The 18,361-nt window shown below is 51.3% G+C and overlaps 1 protein-coding gene across 1 annotated transcript; it reads right to left on the reverse strand.

Annotated features, from left to right (window-relative positions):
• Window positions 1–1,762: 1,762 nt before the first annotated feature.
• On the reverse strand, window positions 1,763–16,512 carry Sh3bp5 (SH3 domain binding protein 5). Its single transcript, XM_033756988.1, has 7 exons — window positions 16,435–16,512; window positions 14,218–14,382; window positions 7,816–7,946; window positions 6,028–6,070; window positions 4,999–5,218; window positions 3,300–3,560; window positions 1,763–2,859 (listed from the first exon to the last, which is right to left on the reverse strand). The coding sequence occupies exons 1-7, from the start codon at window positions 16,474–16,476 to the stop codon at window positions 2,642–2,644; spliced, it is 1,080 nt and encodes a 359-aa protein (XP_033612879.1). The 5' UTR covers window positions 16,477–16,512; the 3' UTR covers window positions 1,763–2,641.
• Between the last annotated feature and the right edge of the window lie 1,849 nt (window positions 16,513–18,361).

The raw sequence follows: 18,361 nt of genomic DNA on the forward strand, positions 1-18,361 counted from the left end.
AAAAAAAAAAAAAAACAACAACAAAAACTCAGTGCCTACAGTTTAAAAGAGAAGTTTAATTTGGCTTACGGTTTTGGAGGTTTCAGACTCGTCAGCTGACTCCAAAGCAGGATCATCATGGTGAAGGGTGTGGTAGAGCCAAGCCACTCCCTCATGGCTGCCAGAAAGTAGAGCACAGGGAAAGACCAGCAGCGGGAGAGAGATACCAAAGGCACCTCCGACTGTGCCCCACCCTAGTAGCACATTCTGCCGTGACCATCAGATTAATCCACTGATGAGTACATTGCCGCCGTGATCCACGAGTCCGATTAACTGGCACAGGCTTGTCTTCCCAAAGCCCCAGCGCTACAGAATTCTGTCCCACTGCCATTCCCTGCAAAAACTATTAGAAATTTCTAATCATTATTGAAATGTGCTTTTGTGGTTTCTATTGATAAAAGGTAAATAGTAAGATTTAACTCTGGGTAACACATATTTGAGCCAAAAACTCACCACACGTTCGAGTCTGAACTTTAGACGGTATAGTTTGTTTCTAAGGAATGTTAGGCCATCCCAGGGCTTTTCCATAAAAAAATTTTTTCCCTAGAACATGGGAAAATGAGCAATGTCTCAAACAGTTTTTGCTAACGGCAATTCACAAAAGTCTCACTATCTTTTATTACGAGAGAATCCACAGTATGCGGGGATTTGAATGGACCTTGAAAATAGGGTCAACTGGGATTCAAGTAACAGTTTGATGAACTCTGAGCAAAAAGCACTAGGTAAAGCATCTTAATCATGATTATTGGTAACCCTGCACCTTTCCCTACAGCACACTGTAGTAGAAATATACACATTAAAAGTCCATAGATTAGAAGACCAGCACTTTACCATGTCTGCTGAAGAAAGGATCATGATAACCATCTGAGTCATAACCATGAAACACTTCGGAGTCACCTGGGAACTTGACAAAGTGACGTCCAAGTGCAGATCAATTCAGTCCTTGGGGATGAGACCAGACTGCAAGGCTCTAGGTCCTCAGGGCTGAAGACCTCTCCTCCACATAACCACCTCACTTGTATTTCCCTGCCAGTCTCCTGACTGCTCAGCTTTAGCAGTAGCAAAAGTGTAATTCTAACTCAAACCTTGTATTTGGACTGAAATTACTAGGATTCAGGACCTTAACTGAAAATGAGAACAAATGACCACTGCTTTCCGTGATCTTTATACTTGATCTTAGCCAAAAGGCCGAGAAGCGATTCCGTGATCTTTATGATAAGAGAGTTACCTAGGACAGAAGAGCTAGGCAACACCAGAATTTCTTATTTGAAGTCACACAAACTTTTCTTAAGCAGTTTTTATTACACTCAAGGTATTAAGACAAGTACAAAAAGCCTTGTAATTAGGATACTGCATCAGTCAATAAAAAAGAAACTACTACAGTATGAAGAGATATACAAATGACTAAAATATACAGGCTGTGACAGGATTAACAACTTGAAATGGGGAGGTGCTTTTTTCTTTTAGAAATGCTAAACTTTCCTAACAAGACAAATGAAATACAGCATTCTAAATATGCATAATCAAGAAAACATTAAAGAAAAGCGGTCTTAACACTGCTAGTAGCATAACAGACTCTATTGCTTCTATTTAACAGCCTTTGCCAACACATGCCTACTCCCTTTCCTACCTTGAAGGACAACTTCCTCTAAGAAAACTAGTGCAGCATAACCCTCGAATAATTTCATTTAAAGTTACAACTTATATAGAAATGAACACCATGTCAATCTAGATATAACAATGGCAACCATTCTTCACATGCACTTCTCTTAGAATAAATCCCCTTGGCTGGCAGGATAAGGTTATGTACCCTTCCTTCCTACAGCCACTAATTCCCTCCTATGATGTGTCCTTGCTACCCTCATCCCCCACCCCCACGCTGACATTCACCTTTCCCACCCCGAAAGTGCAGTTCATGGTAGCCTTCCTAGGTTATGGTTTTAATGAGTGTCCCAGCATACATGCTTTCTTAAAAGCCCTCTCTGAACACCAGAGGTGATGAAAATGAATCGTGTTCTTGGAATTTTTAAGCCTTCACTAGGTCAAAAAGGTGTGCTCTGAACACTTGAGTTTTAGCGTACGTAGGGTTTGTGGGGGGACTGGTACCGGGGATCAAACTCAGGACCTTGCACTTGTGAGGCAGGCATGGCGCCACTGAGCTAAATCCCCGGCTGTATGTAGGTTTTAAAACTATTTAAATGCCCTGGGATATAATGGCGAGAACATCTCAGTTTCCCACAACCGAGGGCAGAAGAAGACTCAAGTTACAGTCTCCAGTTGGACTAAACTTCCAGCCCAATTCTTGGCTTGGGTTCTTTCACAGGAACTAGTTATAGCTTCCACAACCCTCTTACAGGGAATGTTCCACATAGGCTGTGACCCTGGTAACAGTCCACCTGCGATAACTCTGCTCTGAAAAAAACAAACCAGCCCAAGAGCTCTCACTGGAAGGAAACTTTTCAGCCCTCTAGGTCACTGAAACTTCATTAGTGCAGTTTAGAGTGAATGCGTAAGGTTTGGCATATGTTAAATGATTATTGGCACAATGTTCTCCAGTTTCACATAGAAATAACTCTCTTGCACACGGGCATAGCTCAATGGATCAGCCAGTCTGCACCATTTTTATGTCAGCAATAATCCCATCTCTTCCTTTCGAACACTGAAGAGAGAGCTGCTTCATCTGGGTCTCCAAGGCCTGGCCCTCAGGGGAGGTGTTGTTGCTTTGGCTCTTACCCCTGCCACCACCACTGCTATTGCTGAGGCCTCGATTGTTGTTGGCTTTGTCACTTGTTTTATTCTCTGCCCCTTCTGCCCTGTCACCTATGGAGAAACAAAGGTTATCTACTGAGTACTGACGGTTATAAATTAGGCACAAACCAGCCCGACAGCCCAGCCCAGCCCTTTGGAATTCTCAGCATTTCCCCACACACTAGAATCAGAGAGATGGTTCTTCACCATGTAATCCTTTACTGGTTCTTGTTCTTTATATCATTTTATATATCCCGTATAATTCGAGGTTAAATTAGCCATTCTTGTTATGTAGCTGGGAAACCCTTCCCTCTTAACAGGTGAGGACCTAAGCTCTACTTTATACCAAGCTGGTCAGGAAGAGCCAGGAGGCCAGAGCGGCCCCTGGAAACAGTCTCAGTGACCGCCACCAGCAGCTCCTTCAGAGATCCAACAGCCTGGCCCCGGGCAGAGACACACAACACACACATCGGGTACACAGGCAGCGGGAAGGCTGGGGGGCCGCCACTCACCTCGTTCTCCTTCACATTCGGGGGAAGAGGCCCCGCTGCACTCACTCCGTGGGCCCAACACCGGGAACATCATCCCAAACTCCGACAGGGACACGGGGCTGGGCAGGTCCAGGCTGCCGGGCCTTGCAACCGCAGGAGACTGGTCTGGCATTTCCGATGGGCTTGTTGGTCCTGAACTGAAGCTAGACACAGACTGAGTTTCCGAGTCATCTTCAGACACAAAGTTGCTACAGCTGTCGTCTTCGAAAGCCTCTGAGGCCACTGCAAGAGAGTACCAGTTGTATGAGTGGGACAGATAGTAGCCTAGGTCCTTAAACCCCTGCCAAAGTGCTCTCTGCGGATAGGCAGCTAGACCCAGCAGACCCCTGAAGTCATCAGATACTGCTTAAATATGAAAGCTGAATTCAGCCAATCTTCCACAGGTGACTAAAGGGCTTCCTCCCTGGGGCAGAAGCAAGAGCTGCTAGAACAGCAGCCCTGTATGGAAGGAAGCTGTCTGTGGAGTCTTCTCTTTCCTTCCAGGGGACTTCTGATCTTTCAAAAGACCCACCCAAAGCCCGCCTAGATCTGTATTTGCTACAAAGAACAAAACCCTTTTCAGTGCACTATAGCTTGTGCCTTCACTTATAGACCAGAATAACTGAGACCATTAGCTGTTTTTCCCTTCAGCCTGTACAGTTTTGCTTATGTCCTTCCTACTCTCCTTTACCTTCTGCATCTTTAAAAATGGCCTTGTATAGTTGCACAGAGGACTCTTCAAAATTAAGAACTATAATGTTGGGGACACAAAATGGGCTGAGACCTGAATTCAAACACTAACTCCACTGCTGTGTGGCCTTGTCAAATTACTTAACTTCTCTGAGTTTCGTGATCCTCTCCACGAAGGTTTTACAGTATGAAATATATTAAAGTAACTGACATAGTCATCGCTTAATTTCCTTTGGACCTGGCACCCAAACAACTGAAGGAATTAAAGAATTACTAGGAAAGGAGCCTGGGATAAAGCCACCCAGAGATTATTCCACAGAGAAGTAAAAGTAACAAAGTGTTCAGAGACAGCGTTCTTCATTACTGCCACGGAAGCCACGGTCAGAAACCAGTGAGAGCCACCATCTGCTGCTGAGTACTTACTGGAGGCCAGGCCTTTCTTACGATCCTAACCACTGCCCTACACGGCAAGAGCAGACAGTATCACGATTTCTGTTTTGCAGGTGAAGAAACAGAGTGCAAACACTAGGAATGATGGGGCAGCCATGATGTAAATCAAATCAGATTTCAAAGTATTCTTTTTTTTGGTACCGGGGATCAAACTCGGGCCCTTGCACGTGTGGGGCAGGAGGCAACCACTGAGCCAAATCCCCAGCCCTCCAAAGTATTCTTAAGACAATGCCTCTTTGTGGCAGGCCTTCTCAGAGCCGTGAATGTTCGTTCTCGTGTATACTCTACTCTCTCAGGGAGGGATGCGAATGTAACATTCTCCAAACTTACAGGGCCACGGAATCCTGACTTTTGAGTAACATTTAGCAGCATCTTGGAGAGCACAGTGTACCACAAAATGTAGGAAACCACCGGAAACAGCAGCAGGGTGACCCAACTCTGAAATCTTGCAGTGATGGGCAGAGAGGGAGGGCAGGGGCCTTGGGACAAGACAGCCCGGGAGCAGATCACACAGTCCTGACCCTCCACTCGCCCGACTCACCAGAAACTGCGTCCGGCTCAGGTTTGCCTCCGGACAGGTCTTCCACAGACGTGCTGCTGCCCTCAGCGCCCACGCCACAGCCCCGAGGCCCCATGGCACTGGAGCGCCGCCGCTCATGGATCTCATCCGAGATCCGCTCCAGGTTCTTCAGGGCTGTCTTGTACTCTCCTTTCGCCAGGGTCAGTTTGGCCTGCAGGTCATCAACTGTCTTCTTCAGTTGCTGTTGGGGAGATGGGAGGCTGCCTGAGTGAAAGTTGCCCCTGTGGGCCACAGGGTGCTTTTCGAATGTCAGGTTAAGTACATTTCCTGCACAGGATTCCACTGCAGACAGTTTCTTAAGACATGACGAGGGGAGGGGCTGCTCACTCGCCACTGTCCATTCGCCAGGCAGGAAATCAGCCACACCACCCCAAGTCCCATTTGGTGACAGCTGTAATATCCCCAAATGGACTCCAGCCCAGAGGGAAGAACCACTGGGCATCTAAGACAGGTCTTCGTCTCTCCACCTGGTTCCCAGTACTGTGGTTTTCAAAATTGTATTGAACTTGTGGGGTTGGCTAAAACTCAGATCGCTGGCCCTACCCAGAGGTTCTGATCTGGGGTGGGGGTGTTTAGGAACCTGCATTTTTAGCAAGTTTCCAAGTGCAGCTGATGCTATAAGGAGGATCACACAGGCCTGGTACAATCTGTAGGGGTAACTTCAGACACCACGGAAGAGCCAGCCAGGCCATTTCGAGGTCTGAAAATCAATGTGTCCCTCCGTTCTCCCCATGCAGTAAATAGGTCATTAGCCTGCTATACATTAAAGTAGGCCTTTGAGTGCAGAAAAATACTCATCTGCGAGTCAGGCATGGTGGCGCACACCTATGATCCCAGCACTCTGGAAGTTGAGGCAGGAGGACCGTCATGAGTTTGAGCTCACAGTGGGCTACACAGTGAGTTTAAGGCCATCCTAAACTACATAGCGAGACCCTACCTCAAAAACAAAACAAAAAATTCATCTGTGACAATTCTGAAGGCCACACATACCTCAAGCTGCACGTAGTACTTTCCCTTGAGTTCAAAATAAGGTCTGTGAAGAAAGGAAGGAAAAATAGTAAGAGCAAATGATACAATGACCAGTGAAGTCTACAGGCTGCATGAGAGCCACTACTGTAGCTGGCCAGGTCTCCCAGGCTCTTGTGACCAGGGCCCGACTGGGATAAATGACACAGGACCCGCTGCTGGTCTCAGCCCAGCCAATCTCCAGGTACTGGGTCCCCCCCCCCGCGCCCTTGTTTTCCTCTCTAGGGAGGCTGTTCAAGGACATCCAGCTGTGCCCAGCAGCAAAGGCAGCCTGGATCGGCCCCTAAGGGTGATGGCACACAGGGCTGGGGAAGGGGCCGCTCAGACTTCTTGCTGGGCGAGGCAGCAATGCCACTCCTCCCTCACCGTCAGTGGGACACGGACAGCACAGGACACCTTTGGTGAGCACAGAAAATCTGAATCTTGCGAAGAGGAGGGTACAGGGGCTCCAAAGGTACCAGAGGAACACACATCAGGTGGCACAGGGCAGGGAGAGCGAGTGGACAGGCGTGAGTAGCACAGGGAAGATGTCCAGGAGAAAGGAGCAAAAGTAGCCACATCAAGGGTAGACAAGCGGGACCCAAGCGAGGCCTGGAGCGGGGCTGGGTGCCAGTCCACGCAATGCACAGACGTGCCCGAGCCTACAGCCTGAAGGAGAAAGCCGAGGCAGAAGATCTGTCCCCACACTCCTCCAGTATTCTGCAAAGGTTGGCAGGGTGAGGCCACGAGAACTGTGTCTCCGAACAGGTTAGCTGGTGAGTGTAGGTTAAGTGTGGAAGACGTGCGCGGGGGGGCGAGGGCTTTGGATTAAAGAGCCATCATGTTACACCAAAGGAAGCAGCACACAGGGCTGCTCTACCAGCTTCTGGGGGTGCTCCCAGGGCAGGCACATGTCCTACAGCCACCCTCTCACCCGCTTCCTTGTGCAGAGAGCAGGAGCAAACGGCTAACGTTCTTCTGCACCTGTGTGCACACATGGACCTGAAGGCGAGCGGGCGGAAACCAGACAAGCGCAGGGACCGAGAGCACAGCAGCAGAGGACCGAGCTCTTCCGCTCAGAGCCTCGTCCTCACTGGACAGGCACTTTTCCTTCGCCTTGCCTTCCCCAGGCTGAGCTTCCAGCTGCCCATCCCCTCCCAGCTGGACCCGTGTCCCCATGCAGAGGCCTGCGGCAGCCCAGAATGCATGCTCTGCTCCAGGTCTGTCTTTGAAGGGGCCATGAAAGTCCTGCGCCTTTTGCTTGGAGGCCCCGCAACTGCAAATACAGCAAGGGGCTCATCCCCCAGAGTTGTTTGCCCACCGGGGACATTATTTTGTAAAAACAAAGGGTGGAAGTAGTGAGAAGCACTTAAAAGCTCCAGTGAAACCAGTCTTGCAGCATTTTATCTACAGAGAGCATACACTGGGAAAGCAAATTGTTCCCATTATGCTGACAGGAAAACTGAGGGACAAGGCCCCGTCCAGTCAGCCACAGAGCCACAGGCACTACCGGAATCCCCCACAGCCAGCCTGCGGGCCACATCATGGTTTGCTTTTCCTTTGCCTTCTTCTGTGCCTCCCAAGCTGGCGTGGTGCAGCCTGCTCTTCAGCATCTTACGGGACATGTGGGAAGGGAGCCTGGACAGGCTCTGGAGAGGCCCTGGGCTCGGGGTGAAAGGCTTGCCAAGTCCTGGTCCCTGCACATGGCACACACAGGCTGAGCCATTGTGGAAGAGGGCAGGCACACGCCCAGGGAAGGCCACACCAGCTTACTTGGACTTGCTGATGGCTCTCTTGAGTTTCTTCTCCAGCTGTCGCATGCGGCCTATGGCAGCATTGTACCGGGCTGCGGTCTCCTTATGCACCAGTTCACTCCTCGTCTTGGTCTGCTCTGCCTCCATGACCTTCAAATAAAAGCAGAGGTCAGCCTCAGTTAGCCCAGACTAACTTCCGGTTGGGGTATTTCTTAATGCCTTTAAATAACCTTTGAGGAAATTAGTAGGCAGACTAAGATTAAACTAATTTCCCAATGAAATAGAATATTCTCTCCGACTGTTCTATTTTGCAAAGGTCTTGTATGATTCAGTGGCCAAGCCGGGTCTGGCCACGATGTAGGGGGAATACAAAAATAAAAATTAGAGACATTTTTGGAATATTCAGAGTGAGTCAGTTTGTGTTCTTCCGCTTAGGTCTCCTGCACTAAGGAACCGCCCTGAACTTCTCTTTCTTCGCGCCCCCCTTTGGGACAGGGGCTGATGGGCAGGCAGGCAGCAAACAGCACTAGGGGGGGTTAAAGTTTACAGGAAGACACTGAAAGGAAGAGCTAACAAACCAGAGTAGTCAGGAGGTCAAGGCAACCATGATTTCAGCTATTCAGTCCTTTCCAAAACATCCTGAATTTGTTGGCTGGGCACAGAAAAATCCAGCATCCAGAAAGGTTCAACTTTACATTTACCTTTACAACCACTTCATTCAGATCAGAGACTGAGGTTTTAACAATCCATAACTAGAAGGCAGGTCAGAGTTGTGGTGGGGATATTCTAGAGGGAGCGACGATAAAATCTTGATAACGAGAGTTAAATCAAGGGTCCTCGGTAGCCCAAATCAAGGTGGCTCAGAGGCAATGGAGACGTGATCAATGTTTCTTTCCTCATTTCCCTAAGGCAAAGCCTCAGAACCAGGCCTGCCATGGGGGGAGAGGCAGTAGAGGTGGCCACATCCTACCCATCTTCTTATGTCTCACACAGCATCACAGTCAAGTTAGGCTAATCACCACTCTCCGTTCACCTGAGGATCGGGGAGGTCCCCAGGGGGCCCACGGTACTGTTGTCCCCTCACCCAGGACCATCTTAGGAATCCTGCCCCCCAGCCCTCCGCCTGATGCCTGTAACTCCAAGTCCTCGGAGAAGCCCACAGCAGCAGGTGGTTGTGTTCTATCTCCTCCACTCCTCAGCCAGTTGGCCCTGGCGTGGCTTATTCATTCACTTATAAAAAAGGAGTTTTAAAGGTGTGAGGAAAAATTATGAAAGACTGATCTGACACAAAAGTGTGGCAGGGTGTCCAGTCCAGGGACCTTCCCAGGTTATGTCCGGCCTTGTCTTAGAGCTGTTTTTCAATCCTGTGTTACTGCAAACTGCTAGTAATACTGAGGAGGGGTATTTACGCGTCCTCCCTGCACTGCCTTTGCAGGACAGGTGACTGAACTCAGGGCCTCACATAGGTACACACATCCCAGCCCCTTCAATTTTGAGTCAGGGTCTCACTAAGTTGTCCAGGATGGCCTCAAACTTGATCCTGCTGCCTCAGCCCCACAAGTAAGCATGCACTGCCGCACCAACCTACAAATGATCGAAGCCAGAGCTGTGTGCATTCTAGACCAGTGCTAAACCACTGAGCTACAGTCACAGATTTACAAATAATTCCTACCCAGAGAAATGAAGATGAATTGTGTCCTAATCAAAGATGCAATTACTACTGACCGCCATGGATAATGGTCAGTGCTGCATTTGTCTGTACACACATTTCTGCATGGCTGGTTATCTGTGAATTTTTAAAAATTACCTTTGGAATTCAAAAATTCTCAAGATTTTTAACATCTTACATATTCCTTCCTTAATCAGTTAAATAAAATCTTTGCTACGAGAACATTTTATATTTGTATCACAAGTGTGCTTTTTACCTTCTGAAAAGCCTTATCTGTTAACAGAAGCCACAGGTAATTTTTAAAACAGAAAACTCTCAGAGAAGGAAAGTAGGGGGACCCGAGCTCCGCGGGCGTGAGATGACTGACATGCCTGCCGCGATGGCTTCTCCGCGATCAGAGATCTCAAAGAACCCTTTCCTTTTGCGTCTCACACCAACTATTTCCCGAGGAAACAAAACGCACTGAAAACATCTCATGCTGGACCCTTGGGGGAAACCCTGAACTCCGCTGTCTTCTCTTAAAGGATTTACTGGTGTCACCTTTAAGGCGGTGGAAAACCCCAAGCTTATCAAAGCCAACACACTGGGTGTGACGTGTGCCACGACAGGACCCGAGGCAGGGCTCGCCTTCAGAGCATTTCACACAGACTGGGTTAGAAATGCCGCGAGGTGGGGCTACCGAACCAAAAGAATCCCCCTCACAAGACAGTTCTCACTAGTGGCAAACGGCCCCTCATCCTACCACGGCTCCAGGATGCCCGCAGAAGCAAGGGCGTTCTAAAATCGAACACGCAGAGCGCTCCAAGCATTTGGCAATTCTGCCGGGAAGGCCGAGGAGGTGGCCACCCAGCACTCCCGCGTCCGCCTTCCCAAACACATCCCGCTCTCTCCTGTGGACCTCTGCCTGCCCACGCAGACTCACAACCCTGCGCTCTCCAGATGCCCTCCACGGGAGCTTCCCGCCTCAGAAGGGGCCCCTTCAGGCTGCCTCAGTAGTCACCTAGGTAACCAAGGAGCCCTCCAACTGCAGCCTGGCGTAGGGCCTGCGTTGTGTGTGTGCCTTTGGGGCAGGCATGGGAGGTAATAAGGGACGAGGACCCCAGAGGGACAGCGGCTGAAGCCACAGAGGACAACAAAGAAGCCCTCGAGGCAGTGTGGGCCTGAGTGACCAGACAGGCATTTGTACCTCAGCCCCAAGGCCCTTGAAACCTCCTAGGGTCACGCTCTCCTTAAAGCTCAGGTCAACCGGGTGTTTGTGGTCTGGACCTCAGAACTCTTGCTATCCTCCTTTCTGGAAGGTACTGTTTCCTTTTCCCAGCACCATATTCAACTCAGGGTCACACGCTGACAAAACACCTCCTGGTGCAAGGCCCCGTGCAGGGCCCCCTGGAGACGAAACCCTGGGTGGCGCCCTAGCGGGTAGGGACACTTCCAGGTGCGGTGACTCGGGGTTCTGGGCGGCGGGATGGCGGTGACAGAAAAGGTAGCACTGGAGAGGGTCTTGGGTAATGGACAGAAAGGAGGAAGCATCCGGTGCAGGCTCCAGGTCCTGTGCCCCAACTGCTATCTCCACGGGATGACATGCAGGACACACAAGGGAAGACAGCACCATGCTCTGCTTTCTGCCTCCTTCCACTAAGCTGGAATGCTCCAGGGATCCCACCTGAGGGACACAATTGTCCACCTCCTTTCCACACGATCAGAACTTTCTCCCTAAAGTGGGCTGGTCCCGAGGATGACTCTTGGGCTGTCAGCTTTGAGGGTGTCTGCCCCAGCCTTCAGGCTAAGAAGTCAGGCATTCCTAGGGCTCCCAAAACCTAGATACACACTCCTGCCCAAGAACTGACTACCCCTGGTGCCTGATGGGAAAGGTTGGTCAGGACAGCTGCCGCGCCAATGTCAGACCAGGCAGGTGGTAGCGGGCCCTGCAAAAGTACACAGGCTGTAAGATACCAGGGCTGAGGATGCTGTGAAAGCCACGGGCCTCCACCTTTGCCCCTCCTGGCCCAGCAGGACAGACAGAGATGTGTCACCAAGAGTGACTGCCCCTCCCTACTCCTAGGAGTCCCAGAGCAACTAAAGGCCCAGGGATCAGTGGGGAAGGGGGGGGTTGTCTCTACTCAACCCTGCCCCATGGCAGCCCACAGAAGATACCAAACCTTTGCACCCTGGGCACTGATGGGCGTGGAATGAGTGTGCCAGCCCAACAGGGCACAGTCTCTATGCTGATCAGTGGATACCCACATGGGACAGCTTCCAGGGCCTCTCTGACCTCTCTCCCTCCTCAACTCCACAGAGCACAGCTCAGGGCCTCTGCCGGAGGCAAGGCCCTCGCTGCGCGCCTTCCCACTGCCCTGAGTCTTACTGCACCCCTCGTCGGGGGGACCCAGAAGGGAGTGCGGCGGTGTAGACCCACTGTTTCAGGGGCCCAGCATCCCAGGCCTTGCATCCACTGCAGGCCCGGGGCAGGGGAGGCTAGCCTTGTTCTGTCCTTTTCTCTAGCAGCTGCCTGCTGCCAGGACATACACGGTTCCTGCCTCCCTACTTCCAAGCCACAACCCCTCTCTTCCTCCACGTGGTCTTTTTCCTCAGACATAGCAAAGCCAACTCCTCCTTCCCAGGCTTCCAGCTCTCCCCTCTCAGAGGACAGAAAGCCATCACCTTCCCCCTGAGGTCAAAGCTGCTAAAGCTGGAGGGGCCCCTGCTGCCCAAATTTCCCCCGGCAAGCAGCACGGACCTGAGCTCCGTGCTCCAAGGAGGCTACAATTGCAGGTATGGCTGTACCCAGCAGAGAACTGCTCCAGTTTGTGGTATTTCACATAGCCCAGAGGACACTGGGGCTCCTGACACCTCCCAGTGTGCTGGCTTCAGGCGTGGTTCCAAGAGTGAACCCTGATGTCAATGAAGGACATCTAAGGAAACAGGAGGGGACACACGGATAGCCTCCACTGAGGAATGCGTGGAGCTGTGGAAGGGGGCTTCCCAGAGGACCCAGAAGTCACACGGGGAGGAGATACTTTCCAGCCCCTGCAGTGTCTTCACCAAGCAACACTCAGCAAGCTGAGCCTGCAACTGGGAGGCTGACTCAGGAGACTGTCAAGATGAGAGCTCCATCTGCGGACACGCGAAGGCCGGCAGAGTCCACGTCACCTGATGCTGCTTCAAAGCCAAATAAGCGTCTGGCCCTGGGGAAGAGGTGGGTTCTCCATGGTCATTCAAGGAACGTGCTCAGTGGGCCAGGCAGTGGGGAAAGGTCTGCCACAGGCTTTGTCTCTTAGGAGTTTTTTTTAGCCCTAAACTAAAAGAAAAAGATTCAACAAAAGCACACGCCAAACTCCCCCGTGATGAATGTAACCATTACAAATTGTAAACATGTGCTAATAAAAAATTTTCTAAAGCAAAAACCAGGAAAGAAAGAAAAAACTGTGCTTTGTTCCTTTTAGAGGAAGAGATGGAATGATTTCTGAAATTACTTTTTATAAGCTGATATGGGTTCTTCAGCTAGGATGGCAGTCATGCAAAAAGGAAAGGGAGATCTGCAGGTTTTGTGGGTTTTTTTTTTTAAACATCTCTTAGTCTCTACTTGTTTCCAACATTTTTAACCTCTTTGGTTTTTCACGAGCTGACCCAGCAAAACTGTCTCCAGCATTCGTGTAGCTCATACTCCCCACTAGGGGGTGGGCAGCTCACGGCCACACAAAGCCTGGCCAGGCCACAGTCCCAGGCTTCGGGGAGACACGGTCTGAAGTCAAGGCAGATCTGGCTCTTGATGTCATTTGTGTCAGGCTTTCTATTTAAGGATGTTCAAGGCCATCTCTAATTATCAGATCCCACGGGACTTGGCCTGCTGTGGCAGGTGACATTGAAAGGGAAAGGCCAGGAGAAGTCAAAATATAAATAGAGCAAGACAACAGGAAAAAAAGAGAACTTTTGCAAAAGGGAAGGGAATCAAGAGATGGAGGGACCCCAGGTGTGGAGACACACACCTGTAATCCCAGCATTTGGGAGGCTGAGGCAGGAGGACCATCATGAGTTCAAGGCCAGCCTGGGCTATATAACAAGACTCTGTATCAAAACAACAAGAAAACAAGAGGTGGACCTTGGGGAAGAGGTTGGTCCTGAGGGTGGCACTAGTGTCCTCACAGAAGCCAGAGTTCATTCACCCACCATGGTGAGGACACAGAGAAAGCCAGCCCTCTATGAGCCAGGACACAGGTCCTCACAGCTAGCACAGATGCCAGGGCCTCCATCTTGAACTCCTCAGCCCCCAGAACTGTGAAAAATAAATTTCTGTTGTTTATAAGCCACTCCGTTTATGGTATTTTGTTGTAACAGGCCAAATGAACTAAGTTTTCACTTCTGATGCTGAGCAGCGTGACCACAGAGGTCCTGGACACAGCAGCCCACAACTCAGAAGTCCAATACTTGGTAAGAGCATCGGAAGTCCACTCCACAAAGACTCCCCAAATCCTGGCCTCATCCTGAAGGCCAGGCCCACTTGATTCTGCTGTCCTGCAGCATGGCTGGGACTGCTGGTCAGGGCTTCACTTGGAAGCCCATCTCAGGTCCTGGAGAAAAGCCCAGTCTCTCTGGGAAGCCCAAGTTCACTGCCAGGACCTCAAGTGGTACAGGGGAGCAGCAGCTCCCCCGTTACTGGGCAACTGTCACCGATACGGCTTAGGGCCAGCCCAGCCAAGAGCCACAAGGACCACTGCATGCACAGGCGTGACTCCCTATGGCTTTGCCTCCTACCCGCTGCGTGGCGTGGTTCAGCATCTCCTGCCAGGCCGAGTCGAACTGTCGCTTGTCATCCTCCAGCAGCCTCTGCTCAGCCAGGGAGATGGTCTCCTTGGCGGCGCGGAGCACCTCTGTGGCCCTCTGGAAGTCCTGCGTGGCTTTCTGAGCTTCCAGCTGAGCCTGTGTGACAGAGAACCCCGTGAGGCCCAGGCAGTGACTCCCTGCCTATCACTCCTCCACCCACTGTGTGTGGCTGCCGCCTGCAGGTCCCTCTATTCGGGACAGGGAACAGGTGCCTGATGGGGCAGTGGGCACCAGGCCAGGGAGCATGTGATTTCCACAGTCTGGAGTCCAACAGTATTTGAAGACAAATACTTCAGCTTTTAGCCACATTCTGAAATGGCACAGGTACAGCCAGGTGCAGCCTTTCCTGGAAGGCCTGCCTCTCTAAGGAGACTTTGGTGGGGACACCACAGTCCCCAACACCTTCCCTGCCCAGATCAAGGTGCAGTGTGTGGCCTGTCAGAACCAGGAAGGGACTGGATTGGCCCATGGCGAGGTTACTGTCTCTCCTCTAGGTGGGGAGCAGTGGCTGGGCACACGCACTCTTCCTGGGGTCCCATAGCAGTGAGAAGCAGAGCTGTGACCAGACCCTGGCAGTGCGACAGCCTGGCAGACAGTGCCTGACTGTTAAGCACACAGCTCCTACTTTTACGGGGCACTGGTGAGAGTGGACACAAGCTGAAGCTGACCATTCCTCCAGAGTGGCCACCAGCCACACGTGGCTCTTGGGCATTAGAATGGGATTGATCCAAACTGTGCAAAACACCCCTAATTTTAAAGACTCAGTAAAAAAAAAAAAAAAAAAAAAAAAAAAAAAAAAAAAAAAAAGAATATTAAGTAGTTCATTAGAGTTACTGAACCGAAGGACTTTGTACTGCGCTAAAGCCCCAGTTTTTTTTTTTTTTGGTACCGGGTATCGAACTCAGGTCCTTGCGCTTGCAAGGAAGGAGGCAGAGCCAGTGAGCTAAATCCCCGGCCCAAGCCCCAGTCTTTTTAATATTTTTTGCAACATGATCTCACTAAGTTGCCAGGCTGGGCTTGAACCTGCAATCTTCCTGTCTCAGCCTCCCAGAGTGCTGGGATTATAGGTAAGTGCCACCATGCCCAGCTTCATTCATAATTTTTATATTGACTGCACAATAAAATAATATTTGGCGCATATCAGACTAGATAAAAGATTACAATTAATGTCATCGGTTTCATTTTTTTACTGTGACTACCAGGAAAGTTAAAATTATACAGGTGACTAACATTCCACTTCTTTTGGACAGCAGGACCCTCTCAGGCATGGGCTAAAGGACCAGTAACTGAGTGACTGCATCAGAAATCAGCAAGAAGACACAAAGGCCACCACCACGCGAACAAATGCAGAGCCACCCAATGCAGACCCAATGAGGTTCCCACCCCCACCCGGTAGCCAGATCCCCAAGTCAGTTACACAAGCTCTGTGGGATGCCCAGGGGGCAACCCCTGGGACTCAGCAGGGGCCCCGCCCTTTGCCAGAGAGATCCTCACATGACTTAAAGGAAATCTACAGAAACCCACAGGCTGAGGCCACTTTACAAAGAAAGTCAAGGGGAAAAACCCTCAGAGGCTTGAGGCAACACAGCCCCTGGAGCAGCAACCTGGAGTGATCCCACAGTTTCCATGTGGGGAACGCATCTGCACAGCAGCTCCAGCCCTAGTTCAGGGACTGAACTCAGCACACAGAAGGAGCAGGCCTTCCCAAGTAGGGGCGGCAAATCCAGGCACCCAGGAGGGAGGGAGATCCAGGCAGGGAGTAGGAGGGGAACTAACTGCCAACAGAGTCAACCAGGAAAGCCTTCTTACAGGAGACTGAGTGTGAGCTGGGCAGAAGGTCAGGGACAACTGGCAGCTGCTGGGGGACTGGTGGTAGGGTGGGGCCATCTGGGGCTCTGCGGACACCATTAGGGAACATGTTAGTATCTGTAGGGGATTTGACAGGGCCTGGGAACAAATGTTTTAAAAAGGAACCAAAAGTGGAGGCCTTGGGTGAATGCCAGGCTAACCCTCCCAAAGAGGCCCAGGGACCTCCTGCTATGGAGTGGCCACCTGCATCCTCTCGGGTGTGCCCCAGCTACACCGCGGACAGTGCCCACTCTCGCCAGAAGTGCCCCACCCACAAAGTGAGCAGATGGCACAACGCACCTGGTGACACGGCTCGCCTTCCCGGCCCGGGCCTTCGGCCATCCTGGCTCTCTTCTCGAGGCCAGCCTCCCTCCAGCCTCAGACAAGCTGTAAGATAACAGCAGTCACCCCACAGGAGCCCAACAGTGCCCAAAACAGGACCTGCGTTTGATTTTTAGAAAATCTTAGAATTTCACTTCAGCAATATTGAAGAGTAAACTCTTTCAACTAGGCCTCCTGCTGGAATCATGAATCTCTTCTTCAAGCAAGAAAAGGGCTGCCCTTGGGGGTCCTTCTGAAACATAGCTGCTGTACCACAGCCCTCCTAACACCTCGCTGTGCCTGCGATGAGGGCCAAGAAGGACTACAGCTGCAGAGGACGAGGCCTGCTTTCAGGGGCCTTTCCCAGCATGCTCTCCGCCCAGCTCCTGGCCAGCGTGTGGCATCTCCACAGGATTCGCTCTGCCTTGTGCCACGGCACAGAAGCACATTACCGCGTCATGTCACATGTAACAGTCCAGCTAACAGGAGGGCTGAGTCTCCACATGACTGAGAGAGCCCAGGCTGAGCCTCTCCACCACCCCCGCTCAGTCATCTGATTGTTCAAGTCAGCACTGGGCACGTGTCCCACACCCACTGCCCCTCTTCTCCACCTCCCTGGGACACAGAGCCTTAAAGTGTCAAGGTTCAGCCACGGGGTCCATTACTAAGCTGCAGCTGACAGGCAGGAAATGGTCGAGGAGGGAGGCTTCTGAGAGGCTTCCCTCACAGACAAAATGTTTGTGTCACCGAGAAATATTTACACACTGAAGCCCCAGCACCCAGTGTGACTGGAGGGGAGACGTGTGGGAGGTAAGCAGAGTTTGATGGGGTTCTCATTAATGCCCTCATAAGAGGAAGAGAAGAGAGGTCTCTCACTCCTCCACTCACTGACGCCAAAGAGGCCGTAGGGGCACACGGTGCCAAGGCAGCCATCTCTCTGCCAGCCACAGGAGAGCTCCTTCATACACAGCTTTCCGACCTCCAGAGCTGTGGGAAATGGTGTCCCAGCCTGAGCCACATGATCTAGGGGATTTGGCTGCGAGGTCTGTTAGGGAAATTCCTCACAGGAGGCAGTGGGCATCAGGCTGGGTCACAAACATGGCAGCGCCTGAGAGTTTCCACATCAGCCTCACTGAGGAGCTGCTGAAGGTCATCACAGATGCAGGACCTCCAAATGCAGAAGAGACTCTCAGAATCACAGAGAGCACTGGCTGCCCAGATGACACCTAGAAATCTTTCGCACAACTACATTTAACACGCAAACTTTAACAGAGCCCAGGTCCCCAAGCTCCACGGTGTGCACAAGTCACACGCTGGGTCACTCACCGAGAGGCCCAGGGAGCCCACTGAAGGGAGGATGGCAGCAGAACATGGTCTGAGCTGGAGTGCAACACAGGAGGAATTTAAATATCTCCATGACTCGTGGGCACTATGAGCTTTCATGGAAACAGCTCCATGAAGAGAAATGCCAAAGGCTGCTCACGAAAGGAGGTGGCAAGTGCCCTTCATTACAAACCAGTCAAGTCAAGGGTGACCAGGAAGCACTCAGGAAGGCACGGGTCCCTTCTCCACCCCGATCAAGGCCACACTACTGTGCAGACCAGGATGGGGAGAAGAGAAGAGATGCCACAGAAGCAAGCAGAAGCAGGGAGGAGCAGGCCCACTGCTCAAACAGCTGAGCTAGGGAGGCGAACTCTGAAAGGCCTCCTGTCCTCACTCAGCTTAGAGCTCAGCCTTCTCTGTCCCCCAACAGACGCTGTCACTGCTTTATCGGACAACTGCGACTCCAATGACAGGAGACCAGGGGCAATTAAGGAACGGCAAAAGGCTTTGAGAGACCCCTGGAGACCTGCACGTGGACTGGGAGGAGGCAGGGTCTCACTTTATTCTAAAGAGGAACAGAGAG

Source organism: Fukomys damarensis, unplaced genomic scaffold (genome assembly GCF_012274545.1).
Source record: "Fukomys damarensis isolate Sample0158 unplaced genomic scaffold, DMR_v1.0_HiC HiC_scaffold_28, whole genome shotgun sequence".
In the NCBI taxonomy this organism is placed as follows: Eukaryota; Metazoa; Chordata; class Mammalia; order Rodentia; family Bathyergidae; genus Fukomys; species Fukomys damarensis.

Coding starts and splice junctions, on each gene's coding strand:
- Sh3bp5 (XM_033756988.1), bottom strand. CDS start 16,476: ATGGCCGAAGGCCCGGGCCGGGAAGGCGAGCCGTGTCACCAG. Junction 6,071..7,815: donor AGAGCCATCAGCAAGTCCAA/GTAAGCTGGTGT, acceptor CTTTCTTCACAG/ACCTTATTTTGAACTCAAGG. Junction 5,219..6,027: donor AGTACTACGTGCAGCTTGAG/GTATGTGTGGCC, acceptor TCTCCCCAACAG/CAACTGAAGAAGACAGTTGA.